Genomic DNA, 18,842 nt, shown 5'->3' with positions numbered 1-18,842 from the left:
CCTCCGGTGGCAGGGTATAAGACCCCCTGCTCCGGCAGGACCCCTTCAGTCTGAACTGGTGTATTTGTGTTAGTAGTTCCCTTGTTACTGTATTAAAGCCTTCAATACCAAAGCCTTGATTCCATGTGCTCATTGACGCGCATCAATTTAATACAGTAAACAGAGAGTATGGAACAGATCCTAAAACCGGATCGTCTGACACTGGACCCACGTGCGGTCGGTGCAGCTAACACATTCGACCATTGGTGGAAGTGCTTTGAGGACTACCTGGCAGCCTCGGTAGCTATCACTACGGACAGTGATAGACTCCAGGTCCTCCACGCAAGGGTAAGCGACACGATTTACCTAGCCATTCGTGCAGCTCCCACTTACCAGGGTGCCGTCGAGCTCCTAAAGAATAGGTACATTATGCCACCCAACAAGATACATGCTCGTTACCTCCTCGCTACACGACGTCGGCAGTCGGGCGAAACCATAGAGGATTATGCCAATGAGCTCCTGCAGCTTGCCAGGGGTTGCGACTGTAAGGACGTCTCCGCCGAGCAGTATATGTACGACCTCGCCCGAGACGCGTTCGTAGCAGGGGTAGGGTCCTCGTACATCAGGCTTAAATTGCTAGAAAAGGGGAAACTCAACTTCACCCAGGCAATGGGGATGGCCGTGAGGTTGGAGGCGGCGTCGAAGAGCTTGGCGCTGTACCCCGAGGACCACGTGCAGTCAACGTGGTTGGAGCAAGCTCTGCTCCCTCCTCGCCCCGCGAACCCGCGCTCCCAGATCGATTCGACGACGGCGGCAGCTCCAGGTGGCCAGCGATGCTATTTTTGCGGTGGGGCCAAGCATCCACGGCAACAGTGTCCGGCAAGAACGGCAATCTGCAGCCAGTGCGGTAAAAAAGGCCACTACGGCAAAGTCTGCAGGTCCAAACCTAAAAACGGCAGTGCAGCTTGTAACCCTCCTGAACGGAGACCATCTCTTTCGGCGTCGCAGTACCCATGAGGTCCGACCACGTGCGATCTCAGGACGGCGCCATCGTGGCAGACAGAGGAGGAGGAAGACCACCAGGAGTCGCTGCGCTTGGCGCCCTCGCCCACGTGCGATTCATGGGGGCGGCCATCATGGTCCACGACGACTAGGAGCGACCAGCAGGGGTCCTCAGCATCCACATCGGCAGCATGCAGTGACGCCCAGGGGCCAACGGTGGCGTCGATCTCTCTGGATCCGTCCAGGCATTACAGACTGGAACATTCTATGATGGAGGTAAAGGTTAGTGGCAGAACTGTGAATTGTCTGTTTGACAGTGGGAGCACCGAAAGTTTCATACACCCTGAAACTGCTAAAAGGTGTGGACTCCGGGTTCTCCCTGCCAAACAGACAATTTCCATGGCATCACAGTCCCGGTCTGTACCGATCCAAGGACGATGTATGGTAACTCTTGAGGTACAGGGCACAGTTTACGAGCAATACAGGCTCCTTGTGCTACCTCACCTTTGCGCGCCAATTCTCCTCGGACTAAACTTTATGGTCCACATGAAGAGTGTGATCCTACAGTACGGTGGGCCACTCCCTTCACTGGCAGTAGGGAATCAGCCGCAGCCTCCAAATTGCCCAAAGCGCCCCGCGTGCAATTTATCCACCCTGAAGATCACGACACCATCCCTTTTTAAAAATCTGGTACCTGGCTGCAAGCCCATCGCTACTAAAAGTAGGCGTTACAGCGCTGAGGACCGGATCTTTATTAGATCTGAGGTTCAGCGGCTCCTCAAGGAAGGGATCATACAGGCCAGTGCTAGTCCGTGGAGAGCGCAGGTCGTGGTAGTCAAAAGCGGGAACAAACCTCGGATGGTCATCGACTATAGTCAGACCATTAATCGTTATACGCAGCTGGATGCGTATCCTCTCCCGCGCATTTCTGATATGGTCAATCAGATTGCGCAGTACCGAGTGTTTTCTACCATAGACCTTAAGTCCGCCTACCATCAACTCCCCATCCGCCCAGAGGACCGACAATATACGGCTTTTGAGGCGGATGGTCGTCTATACCAATTCCTCAGGGTTCCATTTGGTGTCACCAATGGGGTCTCGGTCTTCCAGCGTGCTATGGACCGAATGGTGGACCAGAACGGGTTGCGGGCTACCTTCCCGTACCTGGATAACGTCACCATCTGCGGCCATGACCAGCAGGACCACGACACGAATCTCCAACACTTTCTGCGCACTGCATCTCGCCTGAATCTGACCTATAACAGGGAGAAGTGCGTATTCCGTACGCGTAGGTTAGCCATCCTCGGATACGTGGTGGAAAACGGGGTCATTGGCCCTGATCCAGACCGTATGCGCCCACTCACTGAACTTCCCTTGCCCGCTAGCACGAAGGCACTGAGGAGATGCCTCGGGTTCTTTTCATATTATGCACAGTGGGTCCCCAACTACGCGGACAAAGCTCGTCCGCTCATTAAGTCCACGACCTTCCCACTTACGCCGGAGGCCCAATTGGCCTTCAAGGTTTTGAAGAGCGACATCTCGAAAGCCACGATGCACGCGGTGGATGAATCCATCCCTTTCCAGGTGGAGAGTGATGCATCTGACTTCGCCCGAGCCGCCACACTAAACCAGGCAGGCAGGCCCGTCGCGTTTTTTTCCCGCACCCTTCAAGGCCCAGAGATTCGGCACTCAGCGGTGGAAAAGGAGGCTCAGGCCATTGTGGAGGCAGTCAGACACTGGCGCCATTACCTGGCAGGTAGGCGGTTCACCCTGATCACGGATCAACGATCCGTGGCGTTTATGTTCAGTAACACGCAGAGGGGCAAGATCAAGAACGATAAGATCTTGCGGTGGAGAATTGAGCTCTCCACCTATAATTACGATATTATGTATCGTCCAGGGAAGCTCAATGAGCCCTCGGATGCCCTCTCGCGCGGAACATGCGCCATCATGCAGGAGGACCGCTTGAAGGCTCTCCACAATGATCTGTGTCATCCTGGAGTCACCAGACTCTACCATTTCATCAAAGCCCGCAACCTGCCCTACTCGGTGGAGGATGTCAGGTCAGTAACTAGAAGCTGTCGGATTTGCGCAGAATGCAAACCACACTTTTATCGACCAGACCGGGCACAATTGGTCAAGGCCACTCGCCCTTTTGAGAGGCTGAGTGTGGATTTTAAGGGCCCCCTTCCCTCAACGGACCGGAATGTCTATTTTCTCAATATAATAGACGAGTATTCCCGGTTTCCGTTTGTTTTCCCCTGTGCGGACACGTCAACTGCCACCGTCATCAAGGTTTTCAGTGAACTTTTTACCCTGTTCGGGTACCCCTGCTACATTCATAGCGACAGGGGCTCGTCGTTCATGAGCAACGACTTGAGGCAATTCCTGCTCTCATTCGGGATTGCCTCTAGTAGAACCACGAGCTACAACCCTAGGGGTAACGGACAGGTGGAAAGGGAGAATGCTACAGTCTGGAAGGCTGTCCTACTGGCACTGAAATCCAGGGGCCTTCCAGTCTCCCGTTGGCAGGAGGTCCTTCCAAATGCGTTCCATGCTATCCGCTCCCTCCTGTGTACGGCAACCAATGCTACTCCCCACGAGAGGATGTTCTCATTCCCTCGGAAGTCGTCCTCGGGGACCTCATTGCCAGCCTGGTTGACGTACCCAGGACCCGTCCTTCTGCGGCGCCATGTGAGGGCTCGCAAGTCCGACCCCTTGGTCGAACCGGTCCAACTCCTCCACGCCAACCCTCAGTATGCCTATGTGGCATATCCTGACGGGCGAGAGGACACTGTCTCCATTAGAGACCTGGCGCCCGCAGGGGACGTAGCAACCCCTGTCGCTCCTATTCCCCCAGTCACAAATCCACTACTCCTCATTACTTCCCCAGACGTGGCGCGGTCAGCACCGGGACCAGTGCATAACACTTTTACTCCCATGTACAGCTTGCCTGAGACTCGGAGATCGGCGCCACCATCATCATCACCACCACCACTACCACCAAACGTTCCAGGATCCCCTGCACCATCGCCTCACCAGGGCCGGCTGGCCCGGGAGTCCTTGAGGGGACAGCCAGACGTTACTTTAAGAGCGCCACCACAAGCACCTGCTCCGTTTTCGCAACCGGTGTTGAAGAGATCGGCACCTGCTCCGGTTTCGCAACCGGTGTTGAGGAGATCGCAGCGTCGGTGCGGTCCTCCAGACCGTCTGGACTTGTGAATCCTATGACTTTTTTTGTTATTGTCTGTTTTTCGTCCACCCCGCCACCTTTTGTTCCTAAAGGAGGGGTGAATGTGGTGAACCATCGTTGGTTCACCACTGGGGTTTGTTACCATGTTACTGTTGGGCTAGGGTGTTATTACTGTGGGGGTTGTACTATGTTGTTGGGTTAGGGTGTTTACCTGTTATCATAGAATCATAGAATCATAGAAACCCTACAGTACAAAAAGAGGCCATTCGGCCCATCGAGTCTGCACCGACCACAATCCCACCCAGGCCCTACCCCATGTCCCTACATATTTTACCCGCTAATCCCTCTAATCTACGCATCCCAGGACACTAAGGGGCAATTTTAGCATGGCCAATCAACCTAACCCGCACATCTTTGGACTGTGGGAGGAAACCAGAGCACCCGGAGGAAACCCACGCAGACACGAGGAGAATGTGCAAACTCCACACAGACAGTGACCCAAGCCGGGAATTGAACCCAGGTCCCTGGAGCTGTGAAGCAGCAGTGCTAACCACTGTGCTACCGTGCCGCCCCTAACCACTGTGCTACCGTGCCGCCCGTACCACTGTGCTACCGTGCCGCTGTGCTTCAAAACTAGACTCAAAAACAAAAAACTACTGGAGATACTCAGCAGATCAGGCAGCATCTGTGAACACAAACAGTTAAATGTTCAGCTCAACATAACATTTAATCAGAAACTAGTTTGGATGTTGAGCGGCTCCACTATCACACAATAAACTGCCCGTTCTCACTGACATAGCCATGGCTATTCTCACCAGTACCCCCTTGGCCCTATTGTTACACTGTACTACTTTTATTTCCACAGAGTTGGTCAACCTGGAGTCAATATCCAGGGGGGCGGCACGGTGGCCAGCACTGCTGCCTCACAGCGCCAGGGACCCGGGTTCGATTCCCGGCTTGGGTCAATGTCTGTGTGGAGTTTGCACATTCTCCTCGTGTCTGCATGGGTTTCCTCCGGGTGCTCCGGTTTCCTCCCACAGTCCAAAGATGTGCGGGTTAGGTTGATTGGCCATGCTAAAATTGCCCCTTAGTGTACTGAGATGTGTAGGTTTGAGGGATTAGCGGGTTAATATGTAGGGGTCTGGGTGGGATTGTGGTCGGTGCAGACTCGATGGGCCAAATGGCCTCTTTCTGCACTGTAGGGTTTCTATGAAAAGACAATTCGACCCAATAACTTTCCATCAGTGCCGAAGCTCCACATGAACTTTCTCTCCATCTATTTTCTCTCACCCCATCAGCAGATTCCTTGAGTCAAAGAATTTTACAGCACAGAAAGAGGTCCTTCGGCTCATCATGTCTGTCCCGGCCATCAAACAGCAATCCACACTCATCTCAATATTCTGCACTTGTTCCCTAGCTCTGGTCTTTCAAGTGATCATCTAAATGTTTCTGAAATGTTGAGGTTCCCGTCTTGTTTACTTGGTTTGACCTAAAAAGAGGTCTCCACCACCCTTTCAGTCGGTGAGTTCCAGATTCTCACCACCGGCTGGGTGGAAACGTTTTTCTTCAGATCGCTTCTAAAACTCTTCTATGTTCTCCAGTCAGTGGGAATGCTGTGACTTGTGTGGCTTTTTCCTCTTCAGTTGTACACAGAGAATCTCCTGCAATGGTGAATCTTCCCACCGCCATCGCTCTGGTTCCTACCAAGGGTCAATCTCTGCTTTTCAATTCGATTCAGCCGCTCGGGCTCGCGCTTCCTCACATTCCAACTCCCGAACGCTGGGTGCCAACTGCCGCTGCGCGCGGCAGAACTACAACTCCCATCAGGCACCGCGGGTTGGCTCTCTCCTCCCACGCCCCCCCCCCCCCCAGGCTGCAGCTCACTGCGCAGGCTCAGGAGTGCGGAGTCCGTGAAGCCCCGCCCCTCTTGTGATTGGATATTCAAAATTATTGGCCTGTCGAAACGGGAGGTCAGCTGTTTTCTTTCTCTCTGATTGGCTGTGAGATCCGTCAATCAGAGCGCTGAGCTGTTTGATTGGAGCTGTGTGTTGGATGTTGAGTGTGTTTATTGGAAGCATTTCCCTTCTGATTTACAGGCTGAGTTTTGTTGATGGGTCATTGCTGAATATGAGAAGGTGAGGTATAATTATCTGGGAGGGGCAGAGACACATTTATTAAAATGTTTTTTAATGCCTTCTTTAAAGATTTTACCTGAAGGGCTCGGTCTTTCTTAAAAGCCTGGGCTTGGATTTGATAGTTTTGCCCAATGCTGTGTCTGATAGTTGAATTTGGGATGTGCAGTCTGAGTGAGTGCAGTGTATCTAATTTCCCAGGATAAACCAGAACCTTTCATTCAGCTGCAGTGAAGCAATATTTTCCTTAGCTTCTAGCATTTCCTGCCCAGTGTGTTTTCTTCAACAAATTTTGGAAAACAACGGGAGAAATTTCAAACTCTCCACTGAATTAATATCTCTCCTGAGTGTTTTTTTTATATTTAAACTTATTGACTCAGGGTAAAACTAGCCTTCACCAACACAACTTGAGCTGTTCTGAATTGACAGCCCATTTTACATTCTGGCCAACTGTCTTTTCCATTTGAGCTCTGATGAAGCGTTACCCAGACTTGAATCATTGGCTCTATTCTCTCTCCACAGATGCTATCAGACCTGCTGTGATTTTGCAGCATTTTCTGTTTTTGTGTCTTTTCCATTGACCTCATGGTGCCTGGGAAGTGAGTGAAACAGAGGACCTGTGACATGATAGTGAGGGAAAAAAAGGACTTGTATCTGGTTCCCCACACATGGAAATAGCAGATTGGCACCCACTGTGGAACAGTCTCAACTGAAGAGTCAGACCTCTCAGCAAAGGAGCAGAGAGAGTTCGAGGAAATTATGTTTCCTTTTCCTGTTTTACAGAAGGATTGCACCGTACTACACCAGAGAATACAGAGAGGATAGACACCGCTAATAAATATTGACAATCAACCCAGGAACGACTGTATAACTGTGGAAAGACATTGAGTCCCTTTTCAGCATTGCTCAACACACAAGGTTTGGCAGTGAAACCATCACCTGGAAATCAGTCAGGTCAGGGGAGCTTTGACATATCATGAGATCAATAACTCGTCAGTGGTGTGGAAACTTCCATCAGAACCAACCTTTTCTAAGGTTTGGTTGCAATGATTGGTCTGGGTTAGACTGGGCAAATTGTTAGAGGGCTCCAAGTGTGGTGCAAGCTTCAATCATTCATCAAGCTTCATGAACCAACTTTCTCATTCTAACAGGTGAGAACCTGTTTAAGTGTGAGGGGGCACCACAGACCCATAGGATCGGCTAAAATACTGCCACAGCTACATGGCAAGCAAACCATTCAAGTGTGAGAAGTGTGATCTCGCTTTCACACAGTCCTCAACACTTCTGCAACACCATCGCATCCACACAGGGGAGAAACCATTCACCTGCGAGGTGTGCAACAAATCATTCTCACATTTAACAAATCTCCATGCACACCGACGCATTCACACTGGGACAAAACCATTCGTGTGCAATGTGTGTGAGAAATCATTCACGCAGTCATCGAACCTCCGTGCACACCAACGCATTCATACAGGGGAGAAACCATTTACCTGTGAGGTGTGTGACAAATCATTCTCACATTTAACAAATCTCCGTGGACACCAACGCATTCACACAGGGGAAAAGCCATTCCGATGTGAGGTGTGTGCAAAGTCATTCAGACTGTTATCGAGCCTCCAGATCCATCAGAGGACCCACACTGGGGAAAAACCCTTCAACTGTGAGATTTGCAATAAAGTTTTTGCAACATCAACAAATCTCCTGATACACCAGAGGTTTCACACTGGGGAGAAACCCTTCAGATGTGATGTTTGTGATAAGGCATTCACCCAATCCTCTGACTTGCTGACTCACCAGTGGATTCACACAGGGGAGAAACCCTTTAAATGTGAGATATGTGACCGAGCCTTCACACGGTCAACAATGCTTTTGCAACACCAACGTGTTCACACTGGGGAGAAGCCATTCAAATGTGAGGTGTGTGACAAATCATTCTCGGACTCATCGAACCTCCGTGTACATCAACGCATCCACACTGGGGAGAAGCCGTTCAAGTGTGAGGTGTGTGACAAATCATTCTCGGATTCATCAAACCTCCGTGTTCATCAACGCATCCACACTGGGGAGAAGCCATTTAAATGTGAGGTTTGTAATGAGGGCTATACACAATTATCAGGTCTGTTAAATCACCGCCGCATTCACACAGTTGACTAGAAGGTGTGTGACTGAGACTTCACACTATAAACAACGGTAATGAAACACATTCACACTGAGGAAACAATGTTGAAGTGTGAAGTCATGATGTGGAGATGCCAGCGTTGGACAGGGGTGGGCACAGTAAGAAGTCTCACAACACCAGGTTAAAATCCAACATAGTGCTCCAAAAGCTTGTGTTCCAAATAAACCTGTTGGATTTTAACCTGGTGTTGTGAGACTTCTTAATGTGTGAAGTATGTGACAAATGCTTTACAAGATCAACATGCTTCCTGATCCACCTGAGCATTCATACAGTGAGAAACCATTGTGAGCTATGTGACTGAGCTTTCAAACTACATTCACACATTTATTAAGCGTTACAAGAGCACAGACAATACACAGGAGAAACCTTTCAGGTGTGAGGCTTGTGATAAAGTTTTCGCCACATCTAGAGGCTTCTGATGCATAAAGAATTCACAGAGGAGAAAGTATTTAGGTGTAATGTTTGTAATGAGGGCTTTGCACAATCACCAGAGCATTCACCCAGGGAAGAATCTGTTCGCATGTGAGACCTGTGGAAAAAACCTTCACACAGATATCGAGCCTCCTGCAACATCAGACAACCCATGCGGCAGAGTCACATTTCAAATTTGAGGTTTGTAGGAAAGTTTTTGCATTGTTGACCATCCTGGGAAATCACAGAATTCACACAGGAGAAACCATTCTGTGTGATGTTTGTGACAAGGCTTTCACCGAATCCTCTGATCTTCTAAAGCACCCGTTGATCCACACTGGAGAAGAACCTTTCAGACGTGACATGTGTGACATTGTTTTCACATAGTCGGTGTGTCTCCTTGTCCATCAACACATTCACACAGGGAGAAGCCCTGTCGCTGTGAGTTCTATAATCACAGACAGCTGTCAGACCTCCTGGAAACCCACACGGGAGACAAACCCTTCCAATGTGACGTGTGTCAGGATTGTTTCACCCACTCCTCCTCTCTCGCCAAACACCAGCACCTCCACAGGGACTTGAAGCTAGCTCACCTGCTTTCCTTACACAGAGTTTTCTGAGTGTACCGTCCTGTGCACACACAGGGGAGCTGCCCTTCCAAAGCACTGTCTGTCTCAGCAGTGTCACTTTCCAACCTCTCCCACCATCAGTCTAATTGTTTCAAGAAGGTCAGTTTAACCTTTGACCAGATCGCCAAATGTCACCAAAAGAAGACATCAATATGTATAGAAGCTCCTGTATAAATTCAGCATCTTTTCAGTGTAGGGTCAGGTACAAGTCACACTGACCGAGAAGGCAATCAGATATTCAGTGGTTAGAAAGGCTTCAGCTTCTGATCTACCAGCACAACCACCGGGGGAGGAGCCATTCCTGGGGTAGTAATGGAGCTACTTCAATTAGCCTCAGTATCTCTGGACTATGGAGGGAAAAATCAGCCAGGAATCCTGTTCCTCATCAGTGAGCCCAGCTGGGAAGTCAGGGGGAGGGCAGGATGTGTCTCAGCTGTGACAGCCTCCATTGTCTCACAACATTCACTGTCTGGGTCTACACATGCTGAATGGCCACTCAAACAGAGCACTAGAGGCCAATCAATGTCCACAGTCTGTTCTCCAGGTCAGTACCTTGAGGATTGAGGGGAATGTGAGAGGATAACAGCTTGTATTTATAGAGTGCTTTAATATAGTCAAATATCCCAAAGTGTTTCATAGAAACGTAATCAGAACACAATTAACTCTGAGACAAGGAAAGGAATGGCCAAAAATATGTTCAAAGAGATTGGATTTCAGGAGTGTCCTAAAGGAGACCTAAAGTCCTAAAGTTGGTACAAATGAATGCCTGGCTAAAGGACTGGTCCAGGAGGGAGGGCTTCATTTTCATAGATCAATGGGAAGTTTTCAGGAGAGGATGGCACCTGTACAAGAGGGAGGGGTCACAACTAAGTTGGAAGGGCACAAATATCCTGGCTGGGAGCTTTGCTAGTGCAGTTCGGGGGGGTTTAAACTAGTATGGCAGGGGGGTGGGGATCAAAATATTAGGTCTACAAGTGTGGAGGCTGGGGACGAGCTTGGGGCTGGGACAAGGCTGGCAAAGAAGAAGAGCACTCTGGGGGAGGACGACCTCACTGGGCCTGGAGGTCTGGAGTGCTTATACTTCAATGCAAGGAGCGTAGCAGGCTTCATTCTATGATCATCTTGCTGGTGCCAGTACAGAGCGAGACTGCGGATAGTTGGGAACCTGTCTCGGGGGCAGGGAATTCAGATGGTGTTCGTAAAGCAGAAGTGGAAATGAATATGGTTGGGAAGCATTTTCTGATCAGGGCCAGTGTGATCTCCTGGACTCGTTTCGATCGCCACAGGGGGTCGGAGAGGAATTTCCCAGATTTTTTTTCCCCCATATTGGCCCTGGGGTTTTCACTCTGGGTTTTCGCCTCTCCCTGGAGATCACATGGTCTGGAATGGGGGGGTAGGGGTGAGTTAATAGGTTGTGATGAACAAAGCATCGTAGCTGTGAGGGACAGCTCGGTGGATAGGATATTAGGATGTAGATAGGCTGGAAAATTGGGCGGGGATCCTGGATTCAGGATTCAATCCTGGACCGGGGAGCGGCGCGGGCTTGGAGGGCCGAAGGGCCTGTTCCTGTGCTGTATTGTTCTTTGTTCTTTGAGGGGTGAGAAATAAAGAAGCAGAGAGTTTAAGGAGGGAATTCACGAGTATGGAGCCTGGTTGGCTAAAAACACAGCCGTCAATAGTGAAGTGAAGGAAGTGGGGGATGTACTAAAGCCCAGAATTGGAGGGATGCAGAGATGTCAGAGGGAAATGGGGTTAGAGGTGACAGAGATAGGGAGAGGGGGAGTCCATGGAGCATTTTGTACTGGAGCATAAGAATTTTAAATTGGAGACTGGGGAACTGGGAAGCAGTGTAGGTCAGGGAGCACAGGGGTGAAATGTGTGCGAGTTAGGATAGAGACTGCAGAGTTTTAGCTGACCTGAAGTTTCTGGAGGATGGAAGATGGGAAGCTGGATAGGAGAACATTGGAATGGGCCAGTCTGGTCTAGAATCAACAACAGCATGATGAGGATTTCAACAGCAGATAGACTAATGCGGGGGTGGGTGGAGGTGTTGGAAATGGGCGATGTTAGAGGTGAAAGTAGGTGATCTTTGTAATGGAGAGGGTATGGGTCGGAAGCTCAGCTGGAGGGGGAAGAGGCTGACATTGATGAATTGTTGGAGATGAGAGTGGAGAGGACATTCGAGAGGAATTTAATGAAAGTAGAAACTGGAGTCATCCCTTGATCTATTAACAAGTTTTGAAATTTTAATTTGACCCCTAAACTCAACAGATTTTTGTGGGGAGAGAGTTCCAGACTTCCAGTCCCCTTTTTGTGAAGAAGTGTTTGCTGACATCACCCCTGAACAGCCTAGCTCTAATTTTAATGCTCTGTCCCCTTAGAATCATAGAATCTACAGTGCAGAAGGAGGCCATTTGGCCTATTGAGCCTGTAACAACAACAATCCCACCCAGGTCCCATCCCCATAATCCCACCTATTTACCTTCCTAATCCCCCTGACACAAAGGGGCAGTTTATCATGGTCAAGCAACCTAACCTGTTCTGGACTCTCCCATCATAGAGGTTTACAGCATGGAAACAGGCCCTTCGGCCCAACTTGTCCATGCCGCCCTTTTTTTTAAAAAACCCCTAAACTAATTCCAATTGCCCACATTTGGCCCATATCCCTCTATACCCATCGTACACATGTAACTATCTAAATGCTTTTTAAAAGACAAAATTGTACCCACCTCTACTACTACCTCTGACAGCTTGTTCCAGACACTCACCACCCTCTGTGTGAAAACATTGCCCCTCTGGTCACTTTTGTATCTCTCCCCTCTCACCTTAAACCTATGCCCTCTAGTTTTAGACTCCCCTACCTTTGGGAAAAGGTAGAATAATTTCTCTCTAGCCACTGTACCAACTCGTTTAGTCATCTTATTCACCTCAATTAGATTACGCCTTCATTTGCCATGTGATCACTGGGTCCCTGTAACCATTGGTGGGGGGTGTAAGATGGAAACAAGTTCCATCCTGTGTTACTAACCCATCGGAATTAGGAGCCAGACTAAAGCACAGGGATTTTAAAGAAACTTCAATCTGTAGTATTCTGAAAGAGTTTTTCCTGGTATGAGTGTGTGTTAGTAAAGTGAGCCAGCTCACAGGAGTGGGTATGGGGTAGAATCGGACCCTGCTTTAGTTGATGATGTGAATTATAGACAGATCCTCTTCAGGTGACGGGTATTTGACTAACACCATGGGTAATGTTTGTACTTTCCTGTCTGGGAGGACGACTATCCTGAGTATGGTGAAGAAGGGAGGAAGAGTCTCTACAAACTTGAGTTCCCTCAGCCCATCATATCTCAATGTAATAATAATATATGTTCACCTTACACTCTTCTCAGGTTCATGGGAAAGTGCTTGAGTCATTTTCAGTTTAGTGCAAACTAAATTTTGTGTAGTCTGTTTTATGAGTTTTATCAATGTTCTCTATAGATTTATAATTCACAATAAATTCACGTTCTTCTAGCTTTAACTCAAACCACCTGTTTTGTCATCATGGTGTGTTCCTATTCACTGAAACACTCATCCTGTACACAATATATTTCTGTTACGAAGGGGAGGGTAATCTTCTCTCTGACAACTAATACTCAACCACTCAAAGGTAAGTATCTCCCTTTCATAATCTTTTAAAAAGCATGTGAGAAATAGTACAATCTGCCTACAGCAATTTTTAGTGGTTAAATCAAAAATAACTACCTGAGACTCTCTTTGAAAGAAACAAATAATGCTTTATTTTCTAACCAACAGTGAACAGGTTAACTAAACTATTAACAAACTGAATAAAATACTATTCTAATGGAATGCTATTTAGGTCATACAATTTCCACTTATTGACAAATTTTTTTAAAATAGAATTTTTATAGTCACTCTCAAATGTCAATCAGGTTTGTAGTCTTCCCGGAATCTTCTTTCTTCTGTGCTTCTGTTCTTGAGTCCTTCTGAGATAAAATGAGGCTTTTTAAAGACATAAAATGTGTCCTTAACACTGGCTGATAGTTGTCTGTCTGTGTCTCTCTGTCTTGCTGTTAGCTGTGGCAGGCTACGGGCAGGCGATCTTCTTGTGACTTCTGGCCCTTTGGAGCTGGGAGCGATGGCATTTATACCTCCTATGACAAAGCAAAATTCACACAATAGGATTAATTTACAGGTTATCAAAACATCAAGATTCTAATCTGACAGGCTTATGTGATTGAAATGTTTATTTTAAATTGACTGGTTAACATTCAAAACATGTTGTGATTCAAATGCTTATTTTCAGTTGATTGGCTAACATTCTAAAACATATTTTGATTCAAATGCTAAAGCCTGTTACCACAGCAACCCTGTTGCTGTGCCTTTCAATACAATGGGCCCAATTTTACCATCAAGTTGCGCCCATTTTCGGGTGCAAAAACTCGGTAAAGTCAGGCGTGAGGTGAATAGCGCGATCCGGGCCCGCCTCTGTGCCGGTTCCCTCTTTACCAAGGCCCGAAAATGGCCATCATCGGGACCATGCCCAAAACGGGCGCAACAGCCATTTAAATGTATTTGCATGCATTTAAAAACTGACTTAATGGGCTGCACACCCAACTTTACCGGTACTTCCCCCTTTACCACCGCGTTCGCCCATCCAGTATCGGCGCAAAACAGACATGTTCCATAGAAGTCCGATTTGGGCACTCCAGTTAGTGGGGCGGTTGGTGTCAAGTGTCCAACGGCTCTCTGCTTGAGACCGGTGGGGGGGGGGGGGGGGGGGGGGGGGGGGAGAAGAGAGGGTCTGCTGCCACTCTGCCTGAAATCAGTGGGAGGAAGGGGGCATTCACTGCCACTTTGCCTGAGATCAGTGGGTGGGGGGGGGGGGATGGGGGAGGGAGGGGCCGTGATCAGTCTTGGGGGGCGAGGGGGTGGAGGGATATGTGGATCAGTAATGCTGTGGGGGTAGGCAATGTCTGTGTGGGCCAGGGGAGGCATTACCTGGCCTGGGAGGAATGTGGCAGGGAAGTGGCATTCCATCTTTTTTTTCTGTGCATGCGCAGTTAGAGGTGTCGCCCACAAAGTTGTGCAGCGTGATTTGAAATCACTGATTTTTCTGCAGGCAGAGTGCATATGGGGGCACCCCAGAAGAGTCTAAAAGTCGGATCTGAAACACTCCTGCCCAGCACTTGGAATCAAAATGGTAAAATAGGGCCCAATGTTTCAATCTCTACTGGATTCTTGCACATGCAGCTTCCTAGCACACAGACAAAACTAACCACCTTTTAAACAGATAATTTTTACAACCTTTAGCATTTTACCAGTATTTATAATGTTTGTAATTTTACAAACACTAACTTCACAACATTGGTCGATGTCACTGGGGGCTGATATACTTTCTCCATCAATGAGTTTATAATTTGCAGTTCACAGAAAGCATATAATTTTCCTCAGAAATGAAGACTTGCATTTTTATATCAACTTTCACAGATTTAAGATATCTGAAAGCACTTCACAACTAATGAAGAGATTCTTGAAGTGTAGTCAGTGTTGTAATGTATGACTTGAACCCAGAAATCTCTGTCTCAGTCATCTCTAACTAAGTCATGAGTGACAATAATGTTAAATAACTCTATTGTGTTAGATTCCGTTTCTAAGGAGTTAAGTCCCAAGGTTGTGTACAGGATGCTTTTCCCTCTGTAAGCTGGCAGTCTGGAAATTTGATTTAATTTAAAGTGGTAACTGGTTAAAACTGCAGCCATCTGTGTTGTCCTGTGTCGGGTTGCTGAGTAGGTGTTGCTTATTGATGCCTGTGTCTCGCTGAGGTAGCTGACAGAGAGAAGCTCGTGGAATATTCCAGAACTGTTGCAGGTACTGGCTACACCTGGGGTTGGATCACAGTGTTCCCCAAAAAGAGAGAATGGTAACAATCCTCCTTGTGTACTGCAAACTGACAAATATCACACTTAAATAATGTAGAGACTGGAAAAGACAGTGAGGAGTCTCACAACACCAAGTTAAAGTCCAATAGGTTTATTTGGTAGCAAACGCCACTAGCTTTCGGAGCGCTACTCCTTCGTCAGGTGAGTGGGAGATCTGCCTGGCGAAGGAGCAGCACTCCGAAAGCTAGTGGCGTTTGCTACCAAATAAACCTGTTGGACTTTAACCTGGTGTTGTTAGACTCCTTACTGTGTTTACCCCAGTCCAACGCCGGCATCTGCACATCGAGACTGGAAAAGTCCAGGAGAAGGAGAGGTGGAAGTACCACGATCTCCTGAGAGTGGTGAATGGATTGGGATATCTTGAGAGAGGCAAATCACCTGGGTCATCACAGGAGAGGTGAACAAACTGGAATGTCCTGGGATAGGTGAACAGATGAGATGAATGTTGAGCCTCTCAAATTGGAGCCATGTGAAACTAAACCTTCACAGAAGTTGACCCCTAGATAGGGCAGGGCTGTCAGACATGAAGACTTGAGGCACATCAACACAATGACCCCCACCTCACACTTAAAGTGAATATCCAAATACTGGGTCCTTATCCTCTTTCCCTCTCTGTGCTGTGCCCCTATCGTTGTCCCTCTTGTTCCCTGTTGTCCTGTCTTCCTCTCACCCATGTCCCTCTCGCCTGTGCATGTGCTGATCCCACGTCATTACTGCCTTGGATGCTGTGGGACTTCCTTTTCTGATTTCCTGTCAAACACATCCGAGGGTACACATCCCACACTGATGTTATCAGTTTGAAAGCCTCCGAGGATGAAGAATGCTATTCCCACACTAGAAATCTCTGTCAACTGTTAGGGATGAATATTCAGTGAGTGATGGATCAAGATTATATCCCATACTATCAGCCAGTCTGACTATCCTGTGGGGAATCAGGTGTGGAAATGCCCCTTATGCTGTGTGAGAAGATCCAGCTGAGAGACCTGTTTACTCGGTGCTTTGTACTGAGCTGTTTGATTGGAGCTGTGTGTTGGATATTGAATGTGTTTATTTGAAGCATTTCCTTTCTGATTTACAGACTGAGTTTTGTTGATTATGAATATGAGCAGGTGAGGTGTAATTATCTGGGAGAGGCAGAGACACATTTATTGAAATGTCTTTTAATGCCTTCTTTGAAGATATTACCTGAAGGCCTCGGCCTTTCCCAGAAGCCTGGGCTTGGATTAGATAGTTTTGCCCACTGCTGTGTCTGATAGCTGAATTTGGAATGTGCAGCCTGAGTGAGTGCAGTGTATCTAATTTCCCAGGATAAACCTTCAATCAGCTACACTGAGGCAATGTTTTCCTTCGCTTCCAGCACTTCCTGCCCAGTGTATTTTCTCCAAATAATTTGGGAAAACAAGGGGAGACCACTTCTGTCTCAGTTCCCCCGGTAAACATTTGGCAGAGATTTCTAGTGTGGGAATAGCATCCTTCTTCACGTGCAAGGTCTGTGGAAAATCATTCTCATGATTAACGAACACCGGACTGAAACTGTATACCTGCGAACTGTGCAACAAATCATTCTCAGACTCATGAAATATCCCTGTACACCAATGCATTCACACAGGAGAAACCATTCACGTGTATGGTATGTGACAAGTCATTCTCACAGTCAACAAAACTCAGGAAACACCACACTTCCAGAACCTCTGCATACATCAACATATTCAGCCTGGGAGGAGTGGTTAGGTGTGAGGTGTGAGATAAAGTTTTCATGGATTTAAGGAGCCTCCTCCATGATCAGACAATCCAAACCCGGGGGGGGACCCTTCAAGCATGAGGTTTGTGATAAAAAGTTAGTGATGTCTATAAGAATCCTGAGACACCAGAGATTTATACAGGGATTTACATCAGTGTGCGTTCTATAATAAAGCCTTTGCACAGTTGTTGGACCCATGACAACCATATGAGGGGTCAAAATTGACTCCCCTAATTAACCCCTTCAGATCCAACCATAACCATTTTGTTAAGAATTTAGGAGGATAAAGGACATTTTTCAATGCTTTTGTATAACCATTGTTTTTAAATCAAAGGGATTAATTTTTATTAAGTGAAAACTCACTCAGGTCGAGATAACTTATAAACATACACTGATGCTTCTGGAACTTTTGGGACCCACATTCAAACACAGACAAACAGAAGGAAGAAAACTTTTCCAAGTTATATTGGAGGTAGTTATATTTTTAGCCAAATTAAAAGGTCAATACTGAAATCGAAAGATCACAATTTACGAGTTATTTACTTGGCATCATGGCTGTAAATTTTCCAGGTTCCTTTAAAATCCAGAGGCTGCAGACAATTTCACTTCTTAATCTGTCATCCATCTTTTCCAGAAATCAGCAGTTTCCACTGAAGTTCCCCTTGATGGAAACTCACAATCTCTGTGCTGGATTTTTCAATTGTACAGGTAGTGCTTTAATTTGAGAGAGTGAAATGGACTTTAGTGCTTCATTGACAGTATCTCCAGTCCACTACTGCTTTTCTCATAGAAATCATAGAAACCCTACAGTACAGAAAGAGGCCATTCGGCCCATCGAGTCTGCACCGACCACAATCCCACCCAAGCCCTACCCCCATATCCCTACATATTTTACCCGCTAATCTACACATCCCAGGGGCAATTTTAGCATGGCCAATCAACCTAACCCGCACATCTTTGGACTGTGGGAGGAAACCGGAGCACCCGGAGGAAACCCACGCAGACACGAGGAGAATGTGCAAACTCCACACAGACAGTGACCCAAGCCGGGAATCGAACCCAGGTCCCTGGAGCTGTGAAGCAGCAGTGCTAACCACTGTGCTACCGTGCCGCCTTTTGATCTTGGTAGCTGTAAGAAAGAGATTTCAACATAGTCACATGACCCTTTGTTCCCACCACAATTTCAGAAAGGGTTCTATATCCTGATAACAGCGAGTTTCAGCTTATCTGGCGATGGATGCTTATACCAGCCAGGACCAGACACACTTAAATCCCTTTGGACTTCAGAAACAGGGCGATCAACCGGGAACAAAAGGAATCAAGGTAATTTTGGAATATGCGGCAGTGGTTAAACCAGATTGATAGCTACAGAAGCATTGTGGTGAATGGAGAGTCGAAGGGCAGAGTTGGGAATTAGATGTGTGTGGGCCTGTGTGTGTGAATTAATAAAGTGAGACACCTCAAGAGTGGATATGGGGTAGAATCAGACCTGCTTTAGTTGCTAATATGAATAGACAGATACTCTTCAGGTGACGAGTGTTTGACTAATACCATAGGTAATGTTTGTACTCTCTGATCTGGGAGGACTACTATCCTGAGTATGATGAGGGAGTGGGGTGAATCTCTACAGATCT

General features: G+C 47.5%; 1 protein-coding gene across 2 annotated transcripts; it reads left to right on the top strand.

The window, feature by feature from the left end:
• The first annotated feature begins 6,270 nt into the window (after positions 1-6,270).
• Positions 6,271-13,713, top strand: LOC144497029 (uncharacterized). 2 transcript variants are annotated; one of them, XM_078217739.1, is made up of 3 exons: positions 6,271-6,309; positions 7,090-8,389; positions 13,040-13,713. In XM_078217739.1, the coding sequence occupies exons 2-3, from the start codon at positions 7,528-7,530 to the stop codon at positions 13,201-13,203; spliced, it is 1,026 nt and encodes a 341-aa protein (XP_078073865.1). In that variant the 5' UTR covers positions 6,271-6,309; positions 7,090-7,527; the 3' UTR covers positions 13,204-13,713. The 2 variants fall into 2 exon arrangements, with proteins under 2 accessions (XP_078073865.1, XP_078073866.1); XM_078217740.1 differs by having other exon boundaries at positions 7,090-8,394; positions 13,040-13,165.
• Positions 13,714-18,842: the final 5,129 nt, after the last annotated feature.

This window comes from Mustelus asterias, chromosome 8 (assembly GCF_964213995.1).
Source record: "Mustelus asterias chromosome 8, sMusAst1.hap1.1, whole genome shotgun sequence".
Lineage (NCBI taxonomy): Eukaryota > Metazoa > Chordata > Chondrichthyes > Carcharhiniformes > Triakidae > Mustelus > Mustelus asterias.
This window is presented reverse-complemented; position numbering and strand designations above follow the sequence as displayed.

What these genes read in the sequence shown, in the direction of transcription:
- LOC144497029 (XM_078217739.1), top strand. Translation starts at nt 7,528, where the DNA reads ATGGCAAGCAAACCATTCAAGTGTGAGAAGTGTGATCTCGCTTTCACA. An exon ending in TGGGGAGAAGCCATTTAAAT is followed by an intron (nt 8,390 to 13,039) that starts GTGAGGTTTGTA and finishes ACGTTCTTCTAG; the next exon opens with CTTTAACTCAAACCACCTGT.